Source organism: Perna viridis, chromosome 9 (genome assembly GCF_037379345.1).
Source record: "Perna viridis isolate PV_CMFRI_1.1 ecotype Kerala chromosome 9, ASM3737934v1, whole genome shotgun sequence".
NCBI lineage: Eukaryota > Metazoa > Mollusca > Bivalvia > Mytilida > Mytilidae > Perna > Perna viridis.
In genome coordinates, this window is record NC_142453.1 from 35,674,820 (window position 1) to 35,697,360 (window position 22,541).

General features: G+C 32.6%; 2 protein-coding genes across 3 annotated transcripts; one reads left to right on the plus strand and one right to left on the minus strand.

Moving 5' to 3' along the window:
• Window positions 1-1,410: 1,410 nt before the first annotated feature.
• On the minus strand, window positions 1,411-15,338 carry LOC148608006 (TRAF-type zinc finger domain-containing protein 1-like). Of its 2 annotated transcripts, XR_015914925.1 has the most exons (12): window positions 15,053-15,338; window positions 13,741-13,933; window positions 12,776-13,208; window positions 11,556-11,792; window positions 11,154-11,221; window positions 10,630-10,859; window positions 9,324-9,429; window positions 8,129-8,603; window positions 6,642-6,741; window positions 6,002-6,024; window positions 5,610-5,730; window positions 5,030-5,113 (listed from the first exon to the last, which is right to left on the minus strand). XR_015914925.1 is itself a non-coding variant. In XM_088543838.1 (11 exons), the coding sequence occupies exons 1-11, from the start codon at window positions 15,094-15,096 to the stop codon at window positions 5,078-5,080; spliced, it is 2,043 nt and encodes a 680-aa protein (XP_088399964.1). In that variant the 5' UTR covers window positions 15,097-15,338; the 3' UTR covers window positions 1,411-5,077. The 2 variants fall into 2 exon arrangements, 1 of the variants encoding a protein (XP_088399964.1); XM_088543838.1 differs by lacking the exon at window positions 6,002-6,024 and having other exon boundaries at window positions 1,411-5,113.
• Window positions 15,339-15,410: 72 nt separating this feature from the next.
• LOC148608007 (mitochondrial import inner membrane translocase subunit Tim10-like) lies at window positions 15,411-21,821 on the plus strand. The gene is made up of 2 exons (XM_088543848.1): window positions 15,411-15,582; window positions 20,344-21,821. Exons 1-2 carry the CDS (start codon window positions 15,503-15,505, stop codon window positions 20,543-20,545), a joined length of 282 nt encoding a protein of 93 aa, XP_088399974.1. The 5' UTR covers window positions 15,411-15,502; the 3' UTR covers window positions 20,546-21,821.
• Window positions 21,822-22,541: the final 720 nt, after the last annotated feature.

Sequence of the window (22,541 nt, forward strand, 5' to 3'; positions counted from 1 at the left end):
TTGTTACACCCCTCGCAAACATAATTTTCTAAGTAGCTTGTATCTCATGGGATATAATGTAAATGCACAGAGTCGGGAATTAATGTTTGGACTGAAAATGTAGAAATTACGGCTGTTGACTTTGTGTGTTTTTAAGCAAAACTTGACCCGAAACTCCTCCTCAACGACTTGCAGGATTGTTATTAAACTTAATGGGATGTTTAAATCCCATACTGGGCCGAGTATATATATTGTCAGGAAGTTCTGTTTTGGCAAAAATTTGTAGAACTGACGGCTATTTCAACTTATTTTTCAGCAAAACTTCGTCTGATACGTTGTCGGCAAAAATAGTGTTAAACTAGATTACCATAATGGGATGTGCATATTGTCAGGAATGTATGTTGAAAGTAAATTTGCAGTCATAATTAATTGTCGTGTTGTCAACAACAAAAAAATGTACTGATTGTGGTTTTGAGTTCGGCAGCAAAGTTCCGTGTGATTACCCCCATAAAAATTGTCCAATATGAATCGTTTGTCAACATTGCATGGTCCCCATATGTACAGGGTTCAATGGACTGCGGGGGTATTAGTCCCGATGGGAGCAATGTCTTGTTTCTGAAGTTTTTTGTTTCTAGTAACCTGGTTTCCTTGTAATAGTTGATAATAATCCGAGGTTTCATGGCATGGTTGATTTTATTGTGAGCCAGCGGTGATTATTAATAAGTTGGCTATAGAAGATTTAATTCGCTAAACATGGTCCATTTAAATGGTTCTTTTTGGACAAACTGAATCTTTACTTCCGTTTGTCCAAAAACAACCATTTTTCTTGTTTCTGGGCAATAACTTGAGTAAAACAGTATAAATTTATATAGAAATTTCTGCATATTACTGTAATAGATTGCAGTTAATTACGGGTACAATGAAAGGTACAATTCAGAATAAAAGTTTTTTTTTTTTTTATCTGCGAAAAATATATATTGTCCTGCCTTTGAAAGTTCAAGTCCTCAATAGTCTTTTCAGTAATTGATTCATTGCTTCATTCTGGCCTTTTTTTCTAGTATCCAAACAGTTAGTGAATACACTTACTGTTGGGATAAGGGGAAATGTTTTTCTTTATTGCTTATCAGCCCTATTCTTACAGATTTCAGGAAATTATCCCCCAAACCGAACCCAATCTGACTTTTGTGTTATAAAACACTGCAGTACAATTTTACATATTCGTGAGGTGAAGGGGTGGTGACACAGGAACATACCGTGAAATTTTGCAGTTTTAATAAATTATTTTCAAATCATCAATTCCCTCCACACAGTGTTACCAACTCAAAAAGACATATACCAGGTTAATTTACAGTCTTTATATTTTGTCATCGCTTTAACATAGACCAAAACTATGTGTGAAAACAAATATATAAATATATTCAAATTCAAAAACAGCGAATATTCCAATTTTATTGGCTTCTTTCATCAAGAACAATTTATACGACATTAAAAGCCAATAATCAACATACGATTTCTGGCATTAAATGCATAACAAAGAAAGTCATCGATATGAGAATGCCAAGCTTCATCCCTCATTTCCCAATTTAAATTTACGCTACTTTCAATGTAATATAACTCGCTTGCCTCATCTTCTATAAACTTTCAATAAGAATAAACATTAACTTGCACACGTTGTTCTGTGCATACCCCCCACTCACACAGAAAGTAGATGTAGTAGAGCAACCAAAAATCATCATCTATGTCTCATCTATGTGTAACCAAACACCGAATTTGAAATAACCCATCCATTTGGAGCCATCTGGACGGATGGACCTGGTGACTCCATACAGATTCTACTTCAGTCTCGAGATGATTACAAGATTATTCACCAAAGATAGTTAAATTTTAAATTTCAACTCACGAGCTTCAGTAAGTGGGTCAAATTTAAAATTTATCAAGAGTAGAGAAATCTTGTAATCACCATGACCATCAGTGGAGAATCTGTTTCTCCCATGAAATCTGTAGAAAACACGGAAATCTAAAATGGCAAGAAAACTCTCACAGAAATTTTTAATCATCACCCAGTGGTTAAAAAGTCACATGCATTATATTATCAAGGCTTAGAATGGAAGAAAATATACCACCCACTCATTGAGTGGGGTATCAATTAATAAAATCATTAGGTTCTTTTATTGCAAGAACAGTGCAAAAACCATCCAAATTCATCGAAATATGGTACATTGTATTAGAAAGTAGGAAAACAACACTTCAGAGATACAGACAGGAACAAATATATGCATGTTGTTATGATAAATATTCTTTATTATTGACCATTTTTGAAAATATAATTTGAATTTTTTTTTTTTATCATGAATGAAAAAATAACAATACAGTATACATAGCAAAAAACAACAACAAACAAAACACTACCAACAAATTTTTAACTGAAATCTGGTTTAGTAAGTGAAAATGGTTACTTAATAAAGAATTTATAGATAACATTAATCTTCATACACTCAGTTTCTACTGTTACTTTAATTTTATTTTTATAAAAAGCTTTTTTTTGAAACTTGAAGGTACAGTTTTGAAATTAAGGAAAATTGTAACATTGAAAAAAAAAAAAAAAAAGAACTGTATAGTAAAACGACACAAACGCACCAGTGTAAAACCTAAATCCAAAATAGTAAATACTTTCAGAGATCACCATAAAGTTTTCAACGAGTGTAAAAACACCATTATAAGTAAGCTATGTGATTTTGAGATGATGTTTGTCGAACCAAAACTATACTAGATTTACAAGCCAGGTTATCTACGAATCAAACGCACCCAAGTACTGATGTTTGTCGAACCAAAACTATACTAGATTTACAAGCCAGGTTATCTACGAATCAAACGCACCCAAGTACCTTAATCAAGCTCTTTCACCAAAATATGATTAAACCATTGATTTCACATCTTTAACACTAAAAGATAAAGCTAGTCATGGCATTGAAACCGATATTTTAAACTAATGGCTATCCAGTCTCCCAAAATGAATGATGGATCGATAGCATATTACAAAAGTAATTATTACTGGGATAATAATGATAAAAAAAAAAAAATTCCTTACTAACTTAAAGAATGGATCATAATACAAAAAGTGAAAATTGGGTGGTACAAAAATAATTTTTTATTTAAATACACCATGATGAGACATTTTTTACAGGAAAATAAACTGTGAGCAAGCTCATAAAAGAGTTTACCCAGCTTCAAGACATGTCCAACCCTTGAGTTGGATAATCTACCCTTGCATGACCTGAATTCTATCAAATATTATGCCTAAACTTCCGATAATATTTTATCAAAATTAATTAAGCAGTTGATGAGTTGGATAATCTTCGTTTTCAAGAACCTGTCAATAATTATCTTTCTTCATGCAACTCGACAAATTATGACTATTTTATCTATCAAAGTGCATTAAAATCCATTTGATGGTTAAAAAGGAGTTATGCTTCCAAGGCACTTTGAGCATGGGTGGTTCTGATCAACCCCCTTTTTTCCTTGACAACCATTATTTCTGTCTGATTGATAAATCTAATTATAAATCTGTTTTAAAACTCATTGCCATTGGTTGTGCAGTTCAGAAAGAATACATGGACAAAGTACAGACAGGCAGAATTATTCCTAATACCCCAACAACTTTGTTTTCAGGCGATATGTATGAATTATAGACTATTACCCACCGCATTAGTATACATAAATTATATCACAGTTATATTAAAACTAATCAATCCCATATCAATATGATACGTTACATTAGACCAGAATTTCATAAAGATACTCAAATTGAAATTTTTCTTAGATCCTTGAATTTCCCTTCAAATCTTTAAAACCAGGTGAAATTTGAGTTAATAAAAGATCTGAGGAAAATATCATATTAGGATATATAACTTACAGCATTACAAATTAACAATTTTTTTTTCTGTAAAAATCCATAACAAACATTCAACAAACATTGGCACAGAACTTGTAAACTATGTTGCAATATCATGCTTAGAAGTCATCAAAACTGAAGTATGAATTTAGGTTTAAAGTTTCTGAAGAAAACAAATTTTTGTAATTCATTGAAAAGTGATCCTCACAAACTTATTTCCACATTTACGAGAAACTACTTTTTGCCTTAAAACAAAATATATTTTGGTTTTGGCTAGTACATCTGTTGTTCCTTACAGAATATTTGGTAGGGCACCCTGCCCTTGTCGATAGGTATATAAAGGTCTTCTCTCTTCTGCCAATTTTCCCTAAAAAGATGTTAATGCTCACTAGATGTGCCTTAAAATTTTGCTCTAATGTGATGGAGAACCATTTTTTGCCTGGATTACCCTAACGTTAACCTTTTCAAAAATTGCAGGGGACAATAATAAAGCTTGGTAACTAAAGGTACTTGTATTACCAGCAATATAAAATATTGATGAAATCTTTAATTAGTGATGTCATGATACTAAAGACTTTAATAAACACGAACAGTTATGCATCACTGGACTTAAATACCATCTAATCTCAGAGCTGCCAACCCAGAGATAACCAAAATAGTAAGGTTGAAGATTTTTTGTGAGGAGCAATCATTTTTTCTTACAAAGCTTCAACATGAACTCAGTCAAAAACCATTCAATCTGTATTGCAAAAACAAATTACTGGCTAATGCTATAAAGACAGTGATGCAGGTTTGAGTAATTTTAAAACCATACATGTTCACGATGATGAAAACTAATTGAGATTTTAATTTTTTTTCCCCTAAAATATCGTAAATCATGTAAGATTTTCCTCCTAATTCATATGTCATATTTTTATGGCAAAAATCAGAGGCCTTATGCTAACATAGAAAGGTTTGGCAGCTCTGTTATCTTGGTTTTTTTTTTAAATCATAAGTGGAATTACAAAAATGAATCTTTTGAGGAGAATAAGCAATGATTAAGGATTAAAATCACAGATCTGAGACATTCTATTTGTGTATATAATCAGTGATGTTGTTTCTAATAAAGCGTGTTAGCATAGCCATACAATGTCTGATGATTATATCATAAAATCGGACTAATCTGATGTTATTTAATTGTCCCAGAACTTATATGGTGATCTTCTATCACAACTGGTCTGGGTATCTCCTGTTAGGTGTTCGCTGAAATAAAAAAGTTTAACTTATGATACCAAAAAAAAAAAGTTTTTTTTTTGTAGTTTTAGGAACAAAATTTTAAATTTTAGTCTATAGAAACTTATTTTGGGTTTAACCAATAAAAAAACTTGTAGACCATGATGAATCAAACTTTTCAAGAAACTAATTTTGAAGGAAAAACTCACTTTTAATGAAAAGAAGTTAAATGCTCACTCTAAACTTTAGTTTACAATTCAAGTTACTCCATCCAACTACTGTTCATATTGCCATGGTTATAATTAAAGCTTGCATTCCTTTATTTTTTTCCTTTTCAATATCTGCAAAGTGATTTGATTTATATCATGTCATACTAATCTGAGCATAATCTAATGTTAATTTTTTAAACAATTTTGTGACAAGTTATTCTAATGTGTTGCTACGGTAATAGGGATAAGAAAACCCTCTGGGTAAACAGTGGGCTAATTTTTATTACTGAGATGACTGTATCTGAAAAATAACTTACTGTGTTTTTATTAGTACCATAATCAAAAGGTCGTGTTCTTGACCCTCTCTCTTGTGTTGTGCGTGTACTACTGGGCTGGTTTCTTGATCGGCTGGAGGTGTTGAGTGTGGATCCTGAATTTCTACAAAATATTTTGTATAACAATGAGAAATAATGCACACTGGCAGACTATTAAGAGTACAGTACTGGTAATTACAAAATAGGGCATCAATGGAATATTAAGTGATACCCCGCCACATAATGGCGAAAAAAAAGGGATGACAAAACATTCAAAATGGCCCAACTTGAAAATGACATTTTGGATTTTGCTGAAAATTAAACAAAACCATGTCACAATATGGTGGGGTGAAAAAAGTCTTGAAAGAAAATGTCTGTTGGTGATAACAACTTACCTGTCAGATTTTATATACAAAACCTACAAATCAGAAAGGTATCCAATGGGTTGCTACTGTTATCGTATAACAAATAAAAAATCACAAATGGTGATAAGCATGATAAGACAATCCATGGTTGTGAAAGGTGATAATTTGTTGTTTTGCAGTTTTCTATTTTTAAGTTTGAGTTTACAATAGATAATAATATAGACATTAATCCATCACAAGTTCACTTAGTGATACTCTACAATCCTCCCAAGAAACCATGTAGGATTCCATATCAGTGATTAAGATAGAAAAACAAAATAGTAAGTCATCATGCAATAGTCTCATCAAATTCCATTCACTGGATTAAAAGGAGTTGCGGATTAGATGATAGTCCCCGTTTGGTTGATGGATTACAGTATTCACGTTAACCCCATAACTCATTCAGATGGGAAAACAAAATAGGAGGTGCAATGCAGCACTGTGGCATCATATGATAAAAAAATTGTGAAAGTTTCATCAAATTCCATTGATTGGTTTCAGGAAAGTTGTGAATTAGAACTGGGGGCATTGGATATAATGATCACTATGCACCCCTCCCACTTTTAAGTATTAGAAGTAACAGGAATAAATTAATAAAGATTGAATTTTGTGGCAGTATTGTATAATGTACCTTGACGAGTATCTAGAATCTAAAGGTGAGCTGCCATTTACTTCCAAGTCATGTCTAGTACCTCTAGTGGAATTTGTTGTTTTATTTGTTTTGGAGTCACCTACAGAAAAATCCAGAGTTTAGTATGAAACATGTGCTCAATTCCAGTGTATTTTGAACACAAGGTATATGTGAAACCTAGGTAAGTTCATACATGCACAGGAAAAAATGCAACATATGTTTTCATATATTTTAAAACATATGTAAACATATGTTTAGGACCACTATGGAAATTACTGTTTTTTTGTCTGTAAAATCACATGAAAACAAAAAGTCGCTCAAAAATATATGAAAACTGTACCTTTTTCATACTTTAAGTCCTACGCAGTGTTCATTCCAGACCAAGCCCTTGTACCATGTAACACACAAAAAATCTGGCCTATGGTCCTGTGGATGCACAATTCTCTGAATTGCCAGATTTTTTTCAATTCTTTGTCCGCATTTCTATTATTTGAAGCACCAATAACCTTGACCGTTTCATAGGTAAACTAGATAAACCAAAGTTAAAACTTTTTCAGGTCAAAATTACATGTACTTAAGGAAACTGTTGATGGTGCCGTAGGAGGTAGGGTCGTTTCCCAAAGTCCTGCTGACAACATACAACAAATCGTGGAAGAGCCAACCGACGAAAAACAAACAGGCCACCTATTTTCTGAAAATGACCCCTTGTTTTCCTGTCAAGGGTGCAATTGGCACCCCTTTGAAAATTTCTGGAATGAACACTGCCAATGTAAGATATATAGTTACCATTTAATTTTTATTTATCTTTTTTCATCAATTAATTTGTTATTCCTAAACATGTTTCAATTTTTCCTGTGTATACCAGTAAATTTAATGGTCACAATTTTGGTCATTGAAGAAATCTTAAGCCAAAGTTACAGCTAAGGACTGAAAAAGAGAAAACTTATTCTTTAATAAGTGTTTTTTAGTTTTTGTTTTTAGGTTTTTGAAAAAAAGACAAAGACAATCCTTTCCTTCAAAATTCTCAATGACTAGCCCAAATAACAGAGGACTGTATAGGATTCAACTAGTCCAAAACAAGAAATGTACTCCTTATTTCACTAGCCTGAATCATTTTTTACTTGCCCAGGTCTTTGGGCTAGTCACTAAAGGCAAGCACTGCAAAGAGACTATGAAGACATTCACTATCTGCAAAGTGTAATGGAAGTCAAAGGTCACAGATTGCAGATACTACTGAGAATCCATAAAGGTAAATACCTCTGACAGAGCTAACATAAATGGGGATGCTCTAAAAATACAATGTAGTAATCTTAAAATAAAATTTCAAAATTTTCAAAAATGTCTTTCACCGTAAGCAGCTTACATGTAATATATATAGACAAAATATGGTATTGACTTTAGAAAAGGATTTCTGTCAATGATATATTCTTTATGTATTACACACTGAACAACAGACATACAAATTAGCTCAGAAATATTATACAGACCTCTGGCGCCAGTAGGAACATATCCAGGTGAATTCCGAGAATTCTGGCCTTGTCTGGACACATTTACATTGTCTTTGCTTTGTTTCTGTTTAGTGATATGACCCAAATAGTTAATGTTAGAAGTTGGAAGGTCGGGGGTCAATAGGTCATTTAAAGTTGACCTTGTCCTAGCAGCACTATCAGTTTTTCTTGGTTGACTTAATCTCCTTGGAGTTGTGTGATTTTCTTCATCACTGTCATGAGTCCCTGAATATCTCCTTGAAGAAGGAAGTTTGGGCTCCTTCATCTCCACACCATATTTATGTAATGTCTCCCTTATATGCCAGGAAGGTGGCTCATCATGACCTGTCCTTGAATTAGAAGACTGTTGATTTGAGGTATCAATATGCCTGTCTCTCTGTACACCAGGCTCTGTATTCTGTTTCTTAGGTGTTCGTAGAACCGTGGTCAAGGAAGAATTTGGTTCACATACAGCCTGAGATTTAAAAATATTTAGAATTACTTAATTTCATTGATGGTTCAGAACCATTAACAATAAATACAGTATTTATTCTGCATTTTATTGTGATTCTTGTAAAATTATGTTAGGAAGCGAAGGTAAGGTATAATGCAGGAAGTTTGTATTGTGCCATTTTTAAGCCATTCTTTTAAGATAAAAAACAACAAAGCAACTGATTCTATATCAGTCAATGTCAAGGTGACACATGACAAAACTAACATACCATGTGGTGTATGCTATATAAGAAGACACTCTCTAGCAAAGGTTCAAGACAAAGTAAATTACATTAGGCCAAAAAAAAAATAAGAGAGCCTCTGGTAACCTCTTTGAATAAAATAGGGTCGGTAGGTTGAAATTTTTTTTTGATATAAATTTTTATTTTTTTAAACTAATGAGCGAGGCTTGAAATATCACTAAATCCTACAAGACAAACATCTAAATGCTAAAATGAAAACATTAATTGCAACAACTGATCACAAGCAAGTGCACAGCCTTTGGTTTTTACTATGTTAATACCAAGTCTGGTTCGAAGAATTTGCAAAAAAAAAACCTGGATGAACTGAAGTTGGTAGGGTCAGTCTGTTTTTTTTTTTCATTTTTTTCTTTTTTTCTGGCAAAAAAAGTCTAGGGTTGGTCGGGCAACTGGACCACACATTTATTTATTTGGTCTAACAAATAGGATCAGTAAAGCCATACCTGGTGTTGAACTAAGACATCTTGAGGGAAAAGGTCATTACAGAACTCACAAGGTAGCATAAACAAATCATCATGGTCTCCATAAATATCTGTGTTAGTATTGTCACTGAAAATGAAAGGCGCTATGTATTGATGGTAAAATTTTATACAGACTTTTAAAAATTGCAAAAAATAACCAAAAAATAATTTTAATGTTCTGGTCAGTTTAGGAGCTTGAAAATGATTTTTTTTTCAGTGCAATGTCTGAGAATTTACTTTTTTTCCTAGTCATATTTGGCACGAAATAAAAGTGTCACAATGTGAGTTACAAAAAGATATTTACCTTAGGAATTGCTTGACACAATATATCCAGTTAAGTAAAAATTTATTTGTAATTTCAATGCAGAGATAATTGACATAAATGTAAAGACTGAAATTTTGGAAATTACAAGTAGTTTGCCATATGATATATATATATAATTCAAATATGACGTCTTCATATCTTCAAACAGTATATGTTGGTACAATCCCCTCTTTAGCACCTGCGCACTGTCTCTTTTCTTTCGCTGTGGCTTCAAGACAAAACACTCATTTAAAAATGTTTATGTGATGATTTATCGACTGAGAGGTTATCTAATACTATATTGATACTTATTCAATAAATGGTTTACTTGTATATATGGATAATTTCTAAATTAATCCAACTTCCATACCGTGGAGGTTAAACTGAACAGTCGTTATTTTGAAATATATATATTAGAAAAGAAATAATTCCTTCCGGGGGTAGATTTGTTATCATTTGAACATTTTAACGTTGCTCGCTGTTAAATAATCGAATATAAATGCCGTACCCAGGTTAAAATGAGTACAAATCTATCCCCTCCATGAATTATTTCTTAAATATATATTCCTAACTTTGGAAGTGCTACACAAACTGTTCTTTGCTTAATTAAAATAACCTGTTTTTAAATACAAAAATGTCCTTCAGTGTGAAATAAAGTAAAATCATCATATCTAAAAATATTTCATGATAGCACTTAATGACTTCACCCCTTTAACAAAAGCACATCTAAGTTTTAAAAGGCCGTGTTCAATGGTGCATCTGTTATGTTACATCGAATATGTTCCTTTTTCTAACATTCATGTATGGGAGAATAGTAAAGGAATGTGCTAATTACAGCAATTATACACTAACTTAAGATAATAATATCCCAAACATGAAGAGGTTGTGATTTTAACTGTGACAAAATTAATATGTCTGACCTGAAGATGAAAGACCACATATATATACTGTTATTGTTTTGAGTTAAGTATATATTAAACCAACCTAGCATACATGTTCTGAACAGCACCATAATCAAGATTATTAATCACAGAAGGTTGTTGACGAGAGTTGTCTTGAGAACGTAACCTATTGTCCAGTTCTTGTGGTATAGTCTCCTGAGCCACAATACCTGAACTCCAATCATCCCCAACACGACCAGAGTTCCAGCTCGGATCTTGTCGATTGTTTAACTGGGGCATCAGAGAACTTAAAGGATCATCTGTGCAGTTACTCTATAATTAAAAAATAACAATTTTTTATGACAATATCAAACAGAACAACTACACTACACCCTAATTAAGTACAGGTATTTTCCTCTAAGATCATGATTTAATTTAAAGCATTATGTTAAATAATATTTTTTCCCCCTATAAAAATCATAGCTAAAGAAAAAATAAATATGACATCATTAAGTACCAACATATCAACTAACTTATCTCAAAATTGACATATTTGTCAAGAGGTAATGGTATTTCGTCTGACCTAAAGTTATCTACAACTGTATAAGTAATAAAATACTGACTAACCTGGTGATTTACCAAGTCATCCAGTGGTATGGCCTCACCACAAAACTCGCATGGTAGCAATGAAGAATCTTAACAAAAAGAAAATTTAAAGTTATGGAATGGAAGACACAACTGATTTCTTCTTTTTCTCTTTTCAACTATATGTTGTTCCATGAGTGGATCCTTGAACTATAAAAACATTAAACACTGAAAACGCTGTTTTTTTTAATTCTTCATTTGTGGGTATGCATGATTTTCGCATTATATTGGCATCATGCATTATTCTCTGAATAGCTTGGTATAAATTGTCATTCTTTCATTATTGCAATTAGAATATTACATGTTACTCCCCAAAAAAGAAAATATTTTAATGTTTGAAGTTGAGACTTGAATCAAATGATTCAACCTTCTTGAAAATATTACCTGCAATATCTGGTTCAATATCTAACCCATCGGCAACATTTCTATCATAACTTCTCGAAGACTGACCACCTCTGGTTACTAAGGATGGTTTATCAAACTGCTGTATTATGTTTTCAATATTGTCATTCTCATTTAAATCATGGGCAAGATGCATGGCCAATAACCTATCTTGTTCCTCCTGACTGTGGGCTGGTTCCCTGTTGTGAACTGGGTCTGCTCTGTGATTCTGTACTCTCTCTAAAACCACAAAATTAAGAAATGTGTTCACTTACAATATAAAATGAGTAATACAATAGATATGTTGAATAAAATGGCTTTACAAACTTAATTAAATAAGAAATATGGTAACCTTTCAACTTGCTATTACAGTCAATGATTGGGAATCAATGTTTTTAAGGATAAATGCATTTTAGTAATCAAGGGAACCAAGGTTATAGCGGTAATCAAAAGAATGTAATCCAGGGACAAAGACCAGACATGGAAAACAGACATACACAACAAAGGACATAAAGTAACTAAAATCATACATACAAAGTAACAAAAGCAAACGAGCAACTCAGACTCCACTAAAAACTGGGAGCATGGACCAGGTGCACCAGTAGGGTAAGCCTCCTCTGTTTTTCTAGAAACACCTGCCAAGTTGCTCACAAAAAGTCAAGTCTGGGGTAGGCGAAAGAGAAAAGGAAAACTATGACCCATTGAAGAAATCAGATTTCATGGTGCAGATGGATACACCATAACGATCCACGAGTTCATGATGACGACCATAAAACTTCAATCTTGTAGCAACATAACCCTGTTCCAGAAGCCTATTTGTTAGAGTTCTAGCGTGATACAAAAAGTGTGTGTAGTTTCGACAAGCTCTGGCATAATGAAACTATGCAAAGATTTTTCTCTTTGTGTGGTGTACCTACTTCAACCTAAATTACCTAGGGCACTCAATTTGTCTTTTAGTCAAAATGGCAGATGAAGTGCCAATCGAGGAAAGATCTATTGAAGACATTTAAACAAACACCAGCCACAAAGATTTACCAGGTCATTAAGTTATCTAATGCATTGTGCATTTTAATGTTCATTGGAAAGTATTTTTAAAAAATAACAGAAGGATATGTCAACCCACATTGACATATATGAATTAAACTCACTCAAAAAAAAAAAAAAAAAAAAAAAATCTGAAACAAAAGTTTTGTCATTTTTACTGAGCTGCTACTTCAACTTACCTCTCTGTTTATTTATCTCTGATTTCCTGTTTGTTTTACTCTTGGTAAATTTCATCTTTTCCTTCCTTGTGTCATTTACAATAGGGTTAGCCATACCACCTGCAGCACCTGAAACATCCTCTGATCTCAAAAGTCTGTGCATCTCATCAAAAACAAAGGGGTCATAATGTGGGTCATTTCTGAAACCTGGAACAAGCACTTCCTGTCCACCAACTGGTCGATTTGAGCTGTTGTCAATGACAGGTTTAGATGTAGGATAGGTACATTTACTGGCCTCATGTTTAACTTCATCTTTTTTCATGATAAACTGTCCACATTTGTGACACTCCTCTGTCCTTGTGCCACAGTACTCAAGGTGTGATTTCAGTTCTTCCTGGGGGGTCTCTAGTTCACAGTATGCACATTTCATTGGTCGCTTAGAACATTCTTCTTCCTGAATATATGATGGTAAGATATAAATACATATGTACTGTTCAACAACCAGTAAAGTATATTTTGCTTTTTTTACTTGACATGTTCATTATAGTTACATAGAGGGATTACACTGACGAAGTACTGTATTACCACCATTGATCAACTCAATTATAAGTAAACAAAACACTGAACAATACCTGCATGTGTTATCATGAATATTCATTTGAAAAAACACTCACAGTTCTGCAGTTTTGTGAACTTTTACAAATATATTTAAAACTTCTCAAAGTATGAATTCACATGTAGCACTAGCACTAGTACTCTGGACTATCATGTTCCAAACAGTTCTCAGATTACCAGATGGATAACTTTTAATAAAATTTTGAGAAACAGTAACATAATTACTGTAAAAACTTCTTAAACCTTTCAAAATGTTAATATGTATCAAGCATTATCTAAATTAATTCTTCATAATACCACTAATTTTATCTTAAAATTCATATTTTATGTTCAACACTGATTGAAAAATGTTCATCTTCATTGATGTATACCTCATGTTTTTCCAGGTGACTTTTTTCAACATGCTTTCCACATTTTTCACAGGAAATTTTTGCATGGAGTTCCTCAAAATGTTGATCAATTTCACCCTTTGGAACAGGTTCTTGGCAGTGTTTACACAGTGTGATGTTCCTCATACAGTGCATCTCATGCATTACAAAATTTGCTGCACTGATGTCTCGTTTGCTACAGTTAAAAATAAATTTAGATACAAAATCATAAACATGTACTAGAAAATAGTCTCCAAAAAGTATATATTAAAAAAAAAAATCATCATATACAGAATTCCAGGTCCTACATATCAAATAATGATAGAACCAATAATGTAATACAGACATTACAGATCAGGTTCATAAAGCCCAAGACCTTTGGACATTCCAGCTGATACGACCAATGAAAGCCAGACATTTTTACAAAGAACATGAAAGAATGGCACATGGAAATTCTGAATATCATTGAAAATGGCCTTCTTAAAATCAATTCTAAGCATTATATAATAATATGCATTTTGCATTACTGGCACACTATTACAAAATGTGGATTTTCAGCTGGCCTCAATTGCAGAAGCTGTACCTTAATTGGTACTTCAGGTATCGTTAAATCACAAATTTTCAAAAATTGAAAAGGATCAAGCTTTCATCAATGCAAATAAACAATTCATTAAGGATCTATTGAAATAGCTGCGCCAGTTATTGAATTATGGTCTGAAAACTGAAAATTAGCCCTTTTTGTATGAATAAAGTCACATTACTCAAAAAATGAAAAATTAGATATTCATAAAAATTACAAGGGAGCTTACATCAATAAAAAGAAACAATTTAACTAAGTTTTAAAAAAATTTGTGCAGTGTTTTTCAGTTATTGTGCGAAATGGGAACCATGGAAAGACCGACAGACTCCAGTATATCATAATACATACAAATTTTTTTAAAAGCATTTTAAAAAACATTGATTCTAGCCTTGCTCTCATATCATGTTGTATAGGTGTACAAATTATCAGCTGGAAATAACACTTAATAATGAAAAAATAAGCAAAATAGTATTTGGGTACAGGAAAAGTTGGTACTGTTAGGGTTACATTTCGGTATGTACAATTTCAATTAGTCCCTTTTGATCGGTGGTGGTCAAAACCAAAAATATCCCCAGGTCCAAATCCCAAAGGGGATAACGTTTCACTTTCAGTGTAATAGTCTGATTTTCACCTGTCAAAATAAAACTAATTAAAGAAAATATATAGATGAAAAAAAGACAAAATATAGATGAAAAAGATATAAGCACCAGGTTTTTCATTAAAAAAAACAGTTACCAGTTTTTACAAAATTTTGTCTCCACTCCTGTTGCTTCTGCCATCCTTCCTCGTGATGTGACTGAAAATGAAAGTTAATTGCGAATTTCCAAAAATACTACAAACAAAAAAATACGCCAAAGTTTGTCAACAAAAAGTATGTAAAACCATATTTTCGGTTCTTCTGATTTCTTTCGGAGTAAAATCTGAGTCTGAATAGTAATGAGTAAAAAATACAACGGGTTTTCCCCTTAACAATCGATGATCAAGTGCTTCTTGTCAACAAAATATTTTGACAGATCGACTTTAACTGTTACAGTAAGTTCGATTGGTCGAAAATTCTGAAAGTTCGGTTTTGATTGGATTACTTCACCTAGGCTAACTCGCTTCAAATTCTACTTCCGATACATCTAGATACCTGCACGTGGGTGAATAATCTCTAGCTGTTGATTATCATTTGAATGATTAGACATGGCAACATCATTAAACGAAGCGCAATTAAAGCTGGTATCCGATTTGGAACTTGAAATGATGGCAGACATGTACAATAGGTAAATTTAGCATCAACTTCTCCTGTGTATCTACTAATCTGAAAATTAATGTGACCTTTTGGTTTGGGCCTTGGTTTGCATCAGCATCAAATGCAGTGCCGTTCTTAGCTTTAAAATCAGAAAGTTGAATTAGTATGACGTTTGTTATGATATTCTACACATCTGACTCGTTTTTTGCCTCCGCAGAAGCAATAAAACAAAGATAGTATTTTAGTCTTAATAATATTAATAAATAAGGCCTTGACTTGAGTACACAGTCACAGGCGCTTGTTTCATATAAAAAATAAAAACAATAAACACGCCTTCTCATAAACCGTCAATGTGAAGAATCAAATGAAGTTTCGATTCAGTGTTTATACTCTGCGAAAACACCACCAAATTTGTATTCACATACACCGTTAAGACTTCTGAGACTTATCTTTTGAATGTGCATAGCCTTCCTACTCAAATTTTTCAATTCACTTCATAATTTGATGATTTGCCATCACTGGATCTGTTAGATGTTTTACCATTTACAAATGGCGTAAATCGTTCTGCAGTGAAAAATGATTGGTAACACTTACTGGGTCCTGAATCGCCAAGTGTTGAAGTGATATAATAAGTGACGGGAGCTGAATTTACAGCCCGGGAGATTAAAATATTGAAATTTGAAAGATATTTGTGATTTTTGAATTGTATGCTGAATTGAATAATTATTCTGACAATTATATTTTTCAATAGATCTACATCATATTGAATAAAATATTATTTGAGAAATAAAGCAAAATCAATCATAGAATATTGAATTAGTTTCTCTTCAACTTCAAATAAAACTTTGATCATGTGATGATGTTTTATTTTTTAAAGACTGAAATAAGCATAGAAGGAACCCAAAATTATAGTTGGAAATTGAGTATTATTTATGAAACCTCCAGTTAGAAATAGTACCATTTTAACTATTTACATAGTTGCCATTTTGACCAAGTACCATTTTAAAAAGCACTCACTGGGAATATCCCCAGTCCATCTTTTTTCTTCAAAGTTCGGTCTATCGATACCACATGCAATGACATTTTTGAATGGTAACAAATAATGGGGAGAGTGTTTTCTTAACTAAATTTTAATTCTTATTTAACCAGGTTAACCTAACCAGAAGCCAATTGTGTTGTTTTGGCCTTTCAGATTTTCAGACATACATGTATCCATTCACCATCTTTTTTGGGATTTTTGTTTTTTCCAGCTAAATGAACTTTCAATTTCTTAAAATTCTAAATCGATTCTAAATTCTGTTTATGTAAAAGTATGCATTTCCACAAACTTTAAAAAATATAAACTTTCATACAACACTGTATTTGTATTTTTAAAGAAAACATTTTATATTATTTTTTAACTAAAACTTAACAAACTGGAAGTAAATTCTTTGGTAAAACGTCTAACAGATCCTGCGACAACAAATGGTCAAATTATGAAGTGAATTGAGAAGTTTGAATAGGAAGGCTATGCACATTCTAAATATAAAAGTCTCAGGAGTCTAATTGTGTAAGACTGCAAGTGAATGCAAATTTGGTGGTGTTTTTGTGGAGTATCAACAATGAATCTAAACATCGTCTGATTCTTCATATTGACCTTTTAGAGAGGGAGTACTCAGTACTTATTGTTTTTATTTTTTTTATCTGAAACAAACATCTGTGCTTGAGTAAATAAATATGTCACATAATGTGTGTTTCAGTCGTCGTACTATACCTAGTTTTTACTGCTGGTATAGATATGTTTTTTTCCAAAATAAAAAAAAAAAATAAAAAAATAACATGAAACACTGACTGACACTACCCACTTTAAGTTATAGATCAAAAGTTTTGTTTTAAGAGTATATTATTTTTTAACCAGTTTTTGTCACATGAACTTCCAAAACAATTCCAGATTTCCCAATATGGAATACTGTCTATAGTAAACAACATTAGCTTTGTGCTTTCTTGCAACTGTGGCAGTGAGACAGCTGAAAGATTATGGTTTTCAGTTGTGGTCTGGTCTGTAGTAAACTTTTAGCTTGTTGATGCTTTATTCCTGTTTGTGATCAGTTGTTGTAATGATTGTTTTCCCTTAGGGCATTCATCTTGCAGAATTCAGCAACATTTCAAGCCAACCTTGTGAGTTGTTTACAAAAAAGAAAATTTCTAAATAATTTTCCAACATAACTACATGTGTACACAAATTTACATTTTTATTTGGCCCAACTTATGCATATATGGGGCATAATCAGAGACACTTCTGACTAGCTGATTTTTTCAGGATTTTGAAAGTTTTAGTCACTTTTGCGCAAGAAAATGAGGACCATTTTAATGGTTTATTTTTTAAAGTAGTTTTTGCATCTGGCATAAAGAAGATATTTCAGTATGTCTGTTATTTACAGCACTGTGACATTAAATAAAACTTACATGTACATTGCATATGAATAAATTACATCATTTTTAATACTGAAAAATGCTGTTTTATGCATGGCCACCCTTTGCAAAAACACGAAAGTGTAGATCTATATAAATATATTCAAATAAGTATTTTTCCCTGTGTTGCCTCATGAGATTCTATTTTTAGCACAATTTCATCTCCTGACCACGTTAATGACAATTTTATGTCATTGTTTCACATGTATATTTAGTATTGGTCTCTGACGAGTTCATAGCATAAATGATCTTTTCAAGATAGTTAATATTGCTGACATGCAACTGCAAAATGTAGTGACATCAGTTTAGTGACCCAAATTACCCACATCTGGTTTACTCTCAAGTTTGATGTACAAAAATAAATGATAAACAACTTTTTATTTAATTTTGATACAAAGTAAAAGAGTAGTACAGGAATTTTCCCAGCATCTGTTGAGAGTTGCAATTAGCTTGGGGTAATAAAATTGTCACTTTCGCCTCTTGAACCAGCGTGTGCTTTCAGCTCATAATGTTTTTTGAAAGAGTAATCAAGGGAATCAAGGTTATAGCGGTAATCAAAAGAATGTAATCCAGGGAGAACTTTCAAAGATTTCAGGTGTCAAAATGAGACTAGATTATTTTGGTCATCCTGAAAAGTCTTTCGTCAATGACGAAAATAAAGAGTTCTAGAAAAATCTCTGACTTGTCTAAAAAAAATAATCCCCAATTTTTCCTGTGGGCATAATGAGCAGGTGCAATCTCTTTCCTTTAGACAAAAGTTACTGCAGGACCTTGAGATTTAGGACTTCAAGGCAAAACCACCTGACTGTTCTTGTAAAAACTCTCTGGGTCACGTCATTACAGAAGATTTAAGCATCATTGAAATCTCTCTCTAAGGTGCTTTGTAAAGGTCCTAAGTACCATGAACCATGCCCATAAATTAGAATTATAACTTTTCAATTTTATGAATGCTGTGTACCCCCGGTAGTTCTTTGTAGAGATTCCTCATACTTTGTAAAAAAAAACATTTGTCCAGTGTGGTGGACACATTTTTCAACAAATGTTCGGCATTCCAGTGGAAACAAAATGTGCTCCTTTACTTGCTGACCTATTCCTTCACTCTTCTGAGACTGACTTTATAGCTGATCTGATCCAAAAGAAGGAACTTCATTTAGTCTCCACTATATGCATGTAGATGAAACATTATCGTTAAACATTCCTAGTTAAGGGAATTTTATTCATTGCATCTACCATAAAGAACTTGAGATAAAGGATATCACAGACACTGTGAAGTCAGACTCATATCTTGACCTACACTTAGATATTGATGGTAAAGGAAAACTATTGACCACACTTTACGACAAATGTGATGAATTTTCATTCAGAATTGTCAACTTTCTTTACATCTGTGGCAACATCCTTTTAGCACCTGGTATGGAGTTTTCATATCACAATTCTTACACTATGCCAGAGCTTGCCGTAACTATGTAGACTTTTTGTATCATGCTAGACTTCTTACAATTAGGCTTCTGGAACAGGGTTATGTTGCTACTAGATTGTTGTCAGTCACTACAGAAGTTTCATGGTTGTCATGATGAACACATAATTCTTTACAGTGTATCCATCTGCACTATGAGAACCCATTTGCTCAACGTGTCTTAGTTCTCCTTTTCTCTTTTGCCTACCCCAGACTTGACTTTTTGTGAGCAACTTGGCGGGTGTTTCTAGAAAAGCATTGGCGTTATCCTACAGGTGCACCTGGTCCATGCTCCCAGTTTTTAGTGGAGTCTGAGTTGCTCATTTACGTTTGTTGCTTTGTACGTATCATTTTGTTATTTATTTATTTTTTTTTAATGTTATTTGTTATGTGCGTATGTTTTCCATTAAAGAATTAGCTAAACGATGTTCTTTCTAGGGAGATTTGGCATTATGGAATGTATGTAGAGATAATAATTTTTGAATTCCTTCAAGGGAAGATATCCAATTAAACTTCTTAATGACTCATCAGATTTGATGAATAAGGAGGATTGAAAATCATATGCAAATAAATGAAGATCAAAACTGTTGGACCCTTGCACAAGGTGATATAAATCCAACTGAAGGGTTTTACATGATTAAATTCAAACTGAAGCAGCGGGATTCACAAATTGAGCATGCTGAAATTATTTCTAGGTTTGAGTGGCCAAAATAGAATCTACTGATGAAAAAACTGTTTTAAACAACCAATTAACTAAGGGGAATGTTATGCATGTAGCCAGACAAACTATAAAACAATGTATGAATTTCACAGTTTTATTATAAAGAGAATAGGTAAGGTGTATATGTCATGTCAATATTAACATGCTTTTAATTTCTATTTTAGAATGACCACTGCTTGTCAAAAGAAGTGTATACCACCTAAATACAATGAAGCTGACTTATCAAAAGGAGAATCTGTCTGTTTAGATAGATGTGTGGCTAAATATTTAGAAATGCATGACAATATTGGTAAAAAATTGACTTCACTGTCACAACAAGATGAAGCTGCAGTAAAACAAATGCAAGAACAAATGCAGAAACCTTGACTGTGATAATAAATTGTAGTAGATATGTTCTTTAATATTTATGGTGGAGTAAATGAACAGTGTTAAAATCAAGGATATAGATACAGCTGTATTGATTTAATATGTTGAAACTGGAGTAGTTCTGAAATGAATAAAGAACAAAAAAGAAGTCTGTTCTGTCTAAATCAAAATGACAGTCTAGGCTATCTGGACATGATCAACTCATACTTGCATAAATTTATGTTTCATTTCATGCAGAAGTCTTTTTTTTTTCACACATCCATGGTTGGATAAATTCAGATTTAAAATACAGTAATAATTTTATTCAGGAGTTATCCTGTTGCATAAGGCTGATTAGTTCTGAAAATGTTTAAGAAGCTTTATTGGCACAATCACTTTAATAGTAGAATAAGTATATTTTATTTATATAACTAGTCCTTAAATTATTGTAAGTTTTTATGGTCACCTTTTCATAAAGCAAAACCTAGAACACTTGTAATTTATTTTTGACAATGTAAATGTAAGCTATAGGTGTAATGGTACACCTATATTATGTTAGACTTGTACGAATGTATAAACAAATTTCCTCCTCAATATTTTTGTAACAAATTTTTGAAAAAGGTTATAAAATGTCCCATTGTTATGGCAAGCTAGCATTAAAGTATTGGCCTGAAGTGGGAGAAAAGCATAAAAGTATTGGCCTGAAGTGGGAGAAAAGCATAGAAGTATTGGCCTGAAATGGGAGGAAAGCATAAAAGACTAATTTTCCTTCTCGAAAAGTAGATCATGCATTCATCATTTTTGTCGACTTTGAATATGATATTTTCATCAGTTGGAACAGGCCATGGACATTCCAGATAAAATTATCAATCCAACAGTTTAGGTTTGACATACAAAGCAGGGTTTTATCACAATCTCTCCAACTAGTTCCGATCAAATAACTTTGACGTTTTGTACAGGCAGCATTTATGTACAGTTTCTAAAGCTTCAATAGATCATGATGTAGTTGTTTCGTTTTAACAAAGTTTCTCAAGTGTCAGTATGATAATTTTTTTAGATGAATTTCTATAAGAGCAAGTGATGTTATTTCACTGGTTATTCAAGAAAAACAGTTTTTATAAACAATATGATTTCTGAAATCCCCTCGCCTTGAGTTCATTACACTAATTGTAACAATTTTGAAAAAACCATGTTATCTTCATTGATGTTACTAAGAGAATTAAGAGGCTAATGAGTACATATATTTTATTGTATTGTTTTATGTGATATTCAGTGTAATTAAATAGGCAAAAAAATGCTTCAGTACTTATTTTATAGATTTACTGTCATGTAATTTATGGCTTTGTCATTGTTGTCTTTTCAACACATTTGATAATCTTTGTGAAGCTGTATGGACACATATGTACCTCAAGGTGTCATACTACAAGTGCTTTGGAGGGTGCTGCTTGATGTGACCACAGTGAACCCTAAATAGTTACAGCATATATGGAAACATCATTTAAGGTTGACACCGCTTTGAATTTGGATTGTTATTTGAAATTTGCCACAGGATATGAATTTGACTAGGCACCTAATTTCTAAATTGTTCAAGTCACAACCCCCAAGACAAATCCCAGCATTCCTTTTGGGTGATTTTGCACCTTTTGGTACAATTTCATAGAGAACCATTAACTTTTTTCTAGTCATCATCAGGAAAAAATCTTTTTTTGTGGCCCTGAACTCCTAAATAGTTGTAGTCAGAACGCCCAAATAAGGCCAAAAATATGGATTGTCATTTAGAAGTGTAAAGAGGCCTATGCTATGGCACTTTGTGGTACAATTTCTAGAGATCTATTTTAGTCAAGTTGTTGCAGACACCAAGAAAATGCTTGTTTTGGTCCCTTTATGACCCCTCATACCTACCGGTATATATTTCAAAACGGCTGATGAAAAATTACAGTATAAAAATTTTAAAAAATCAAGTTATTGTCAGCACAATTAATGTGCATGAACATGGTGATAACCACAATGACAGCAT

What these genes read in the sequence shown, in the direction of transcription:
- LOC148608007 (XM_088543848.1), top strand. Translation starts at nt 15,503, where the DNA reads ATGGCAACATCATTAAACGAAGCGCAATTAAAGCTGGTATCCGATTTG. An exon ending in ATGGCAGACATGTACAATAG is followed by an intron (nt 15,583 to 20,343) that starts GTAAATTTAGCA and finishes TTTCTATTTTAG; the next exon opens with AATGACCACTGCTTGTCAAA.
- LOC148608006 (XM_088543838.1), bottom strand. Translation starts at nt 15,096, where the DNA reads ATGGCAGAAGCAACAGGAGTGGAGACAAAATTTTGTAAAAACTG. An exon ending in AGAGATAAATAAACAGAGAG is followed by an intron (nt 11,793 to 12,775) that starts GTAAGTTGAAGT and finishes TTGTGGTTTTAG; the next exon opens with AGAGAGTACAGAATCACAGA. An exon ending in GTTCAGAACATGTATGCTAG is followed by an intron (nt 9,430 to 10,629) that starts GTTGGTTTAATA and finishes TTTCATTTTCAG; the next exon opens with TGACAATACTAACACAGATA.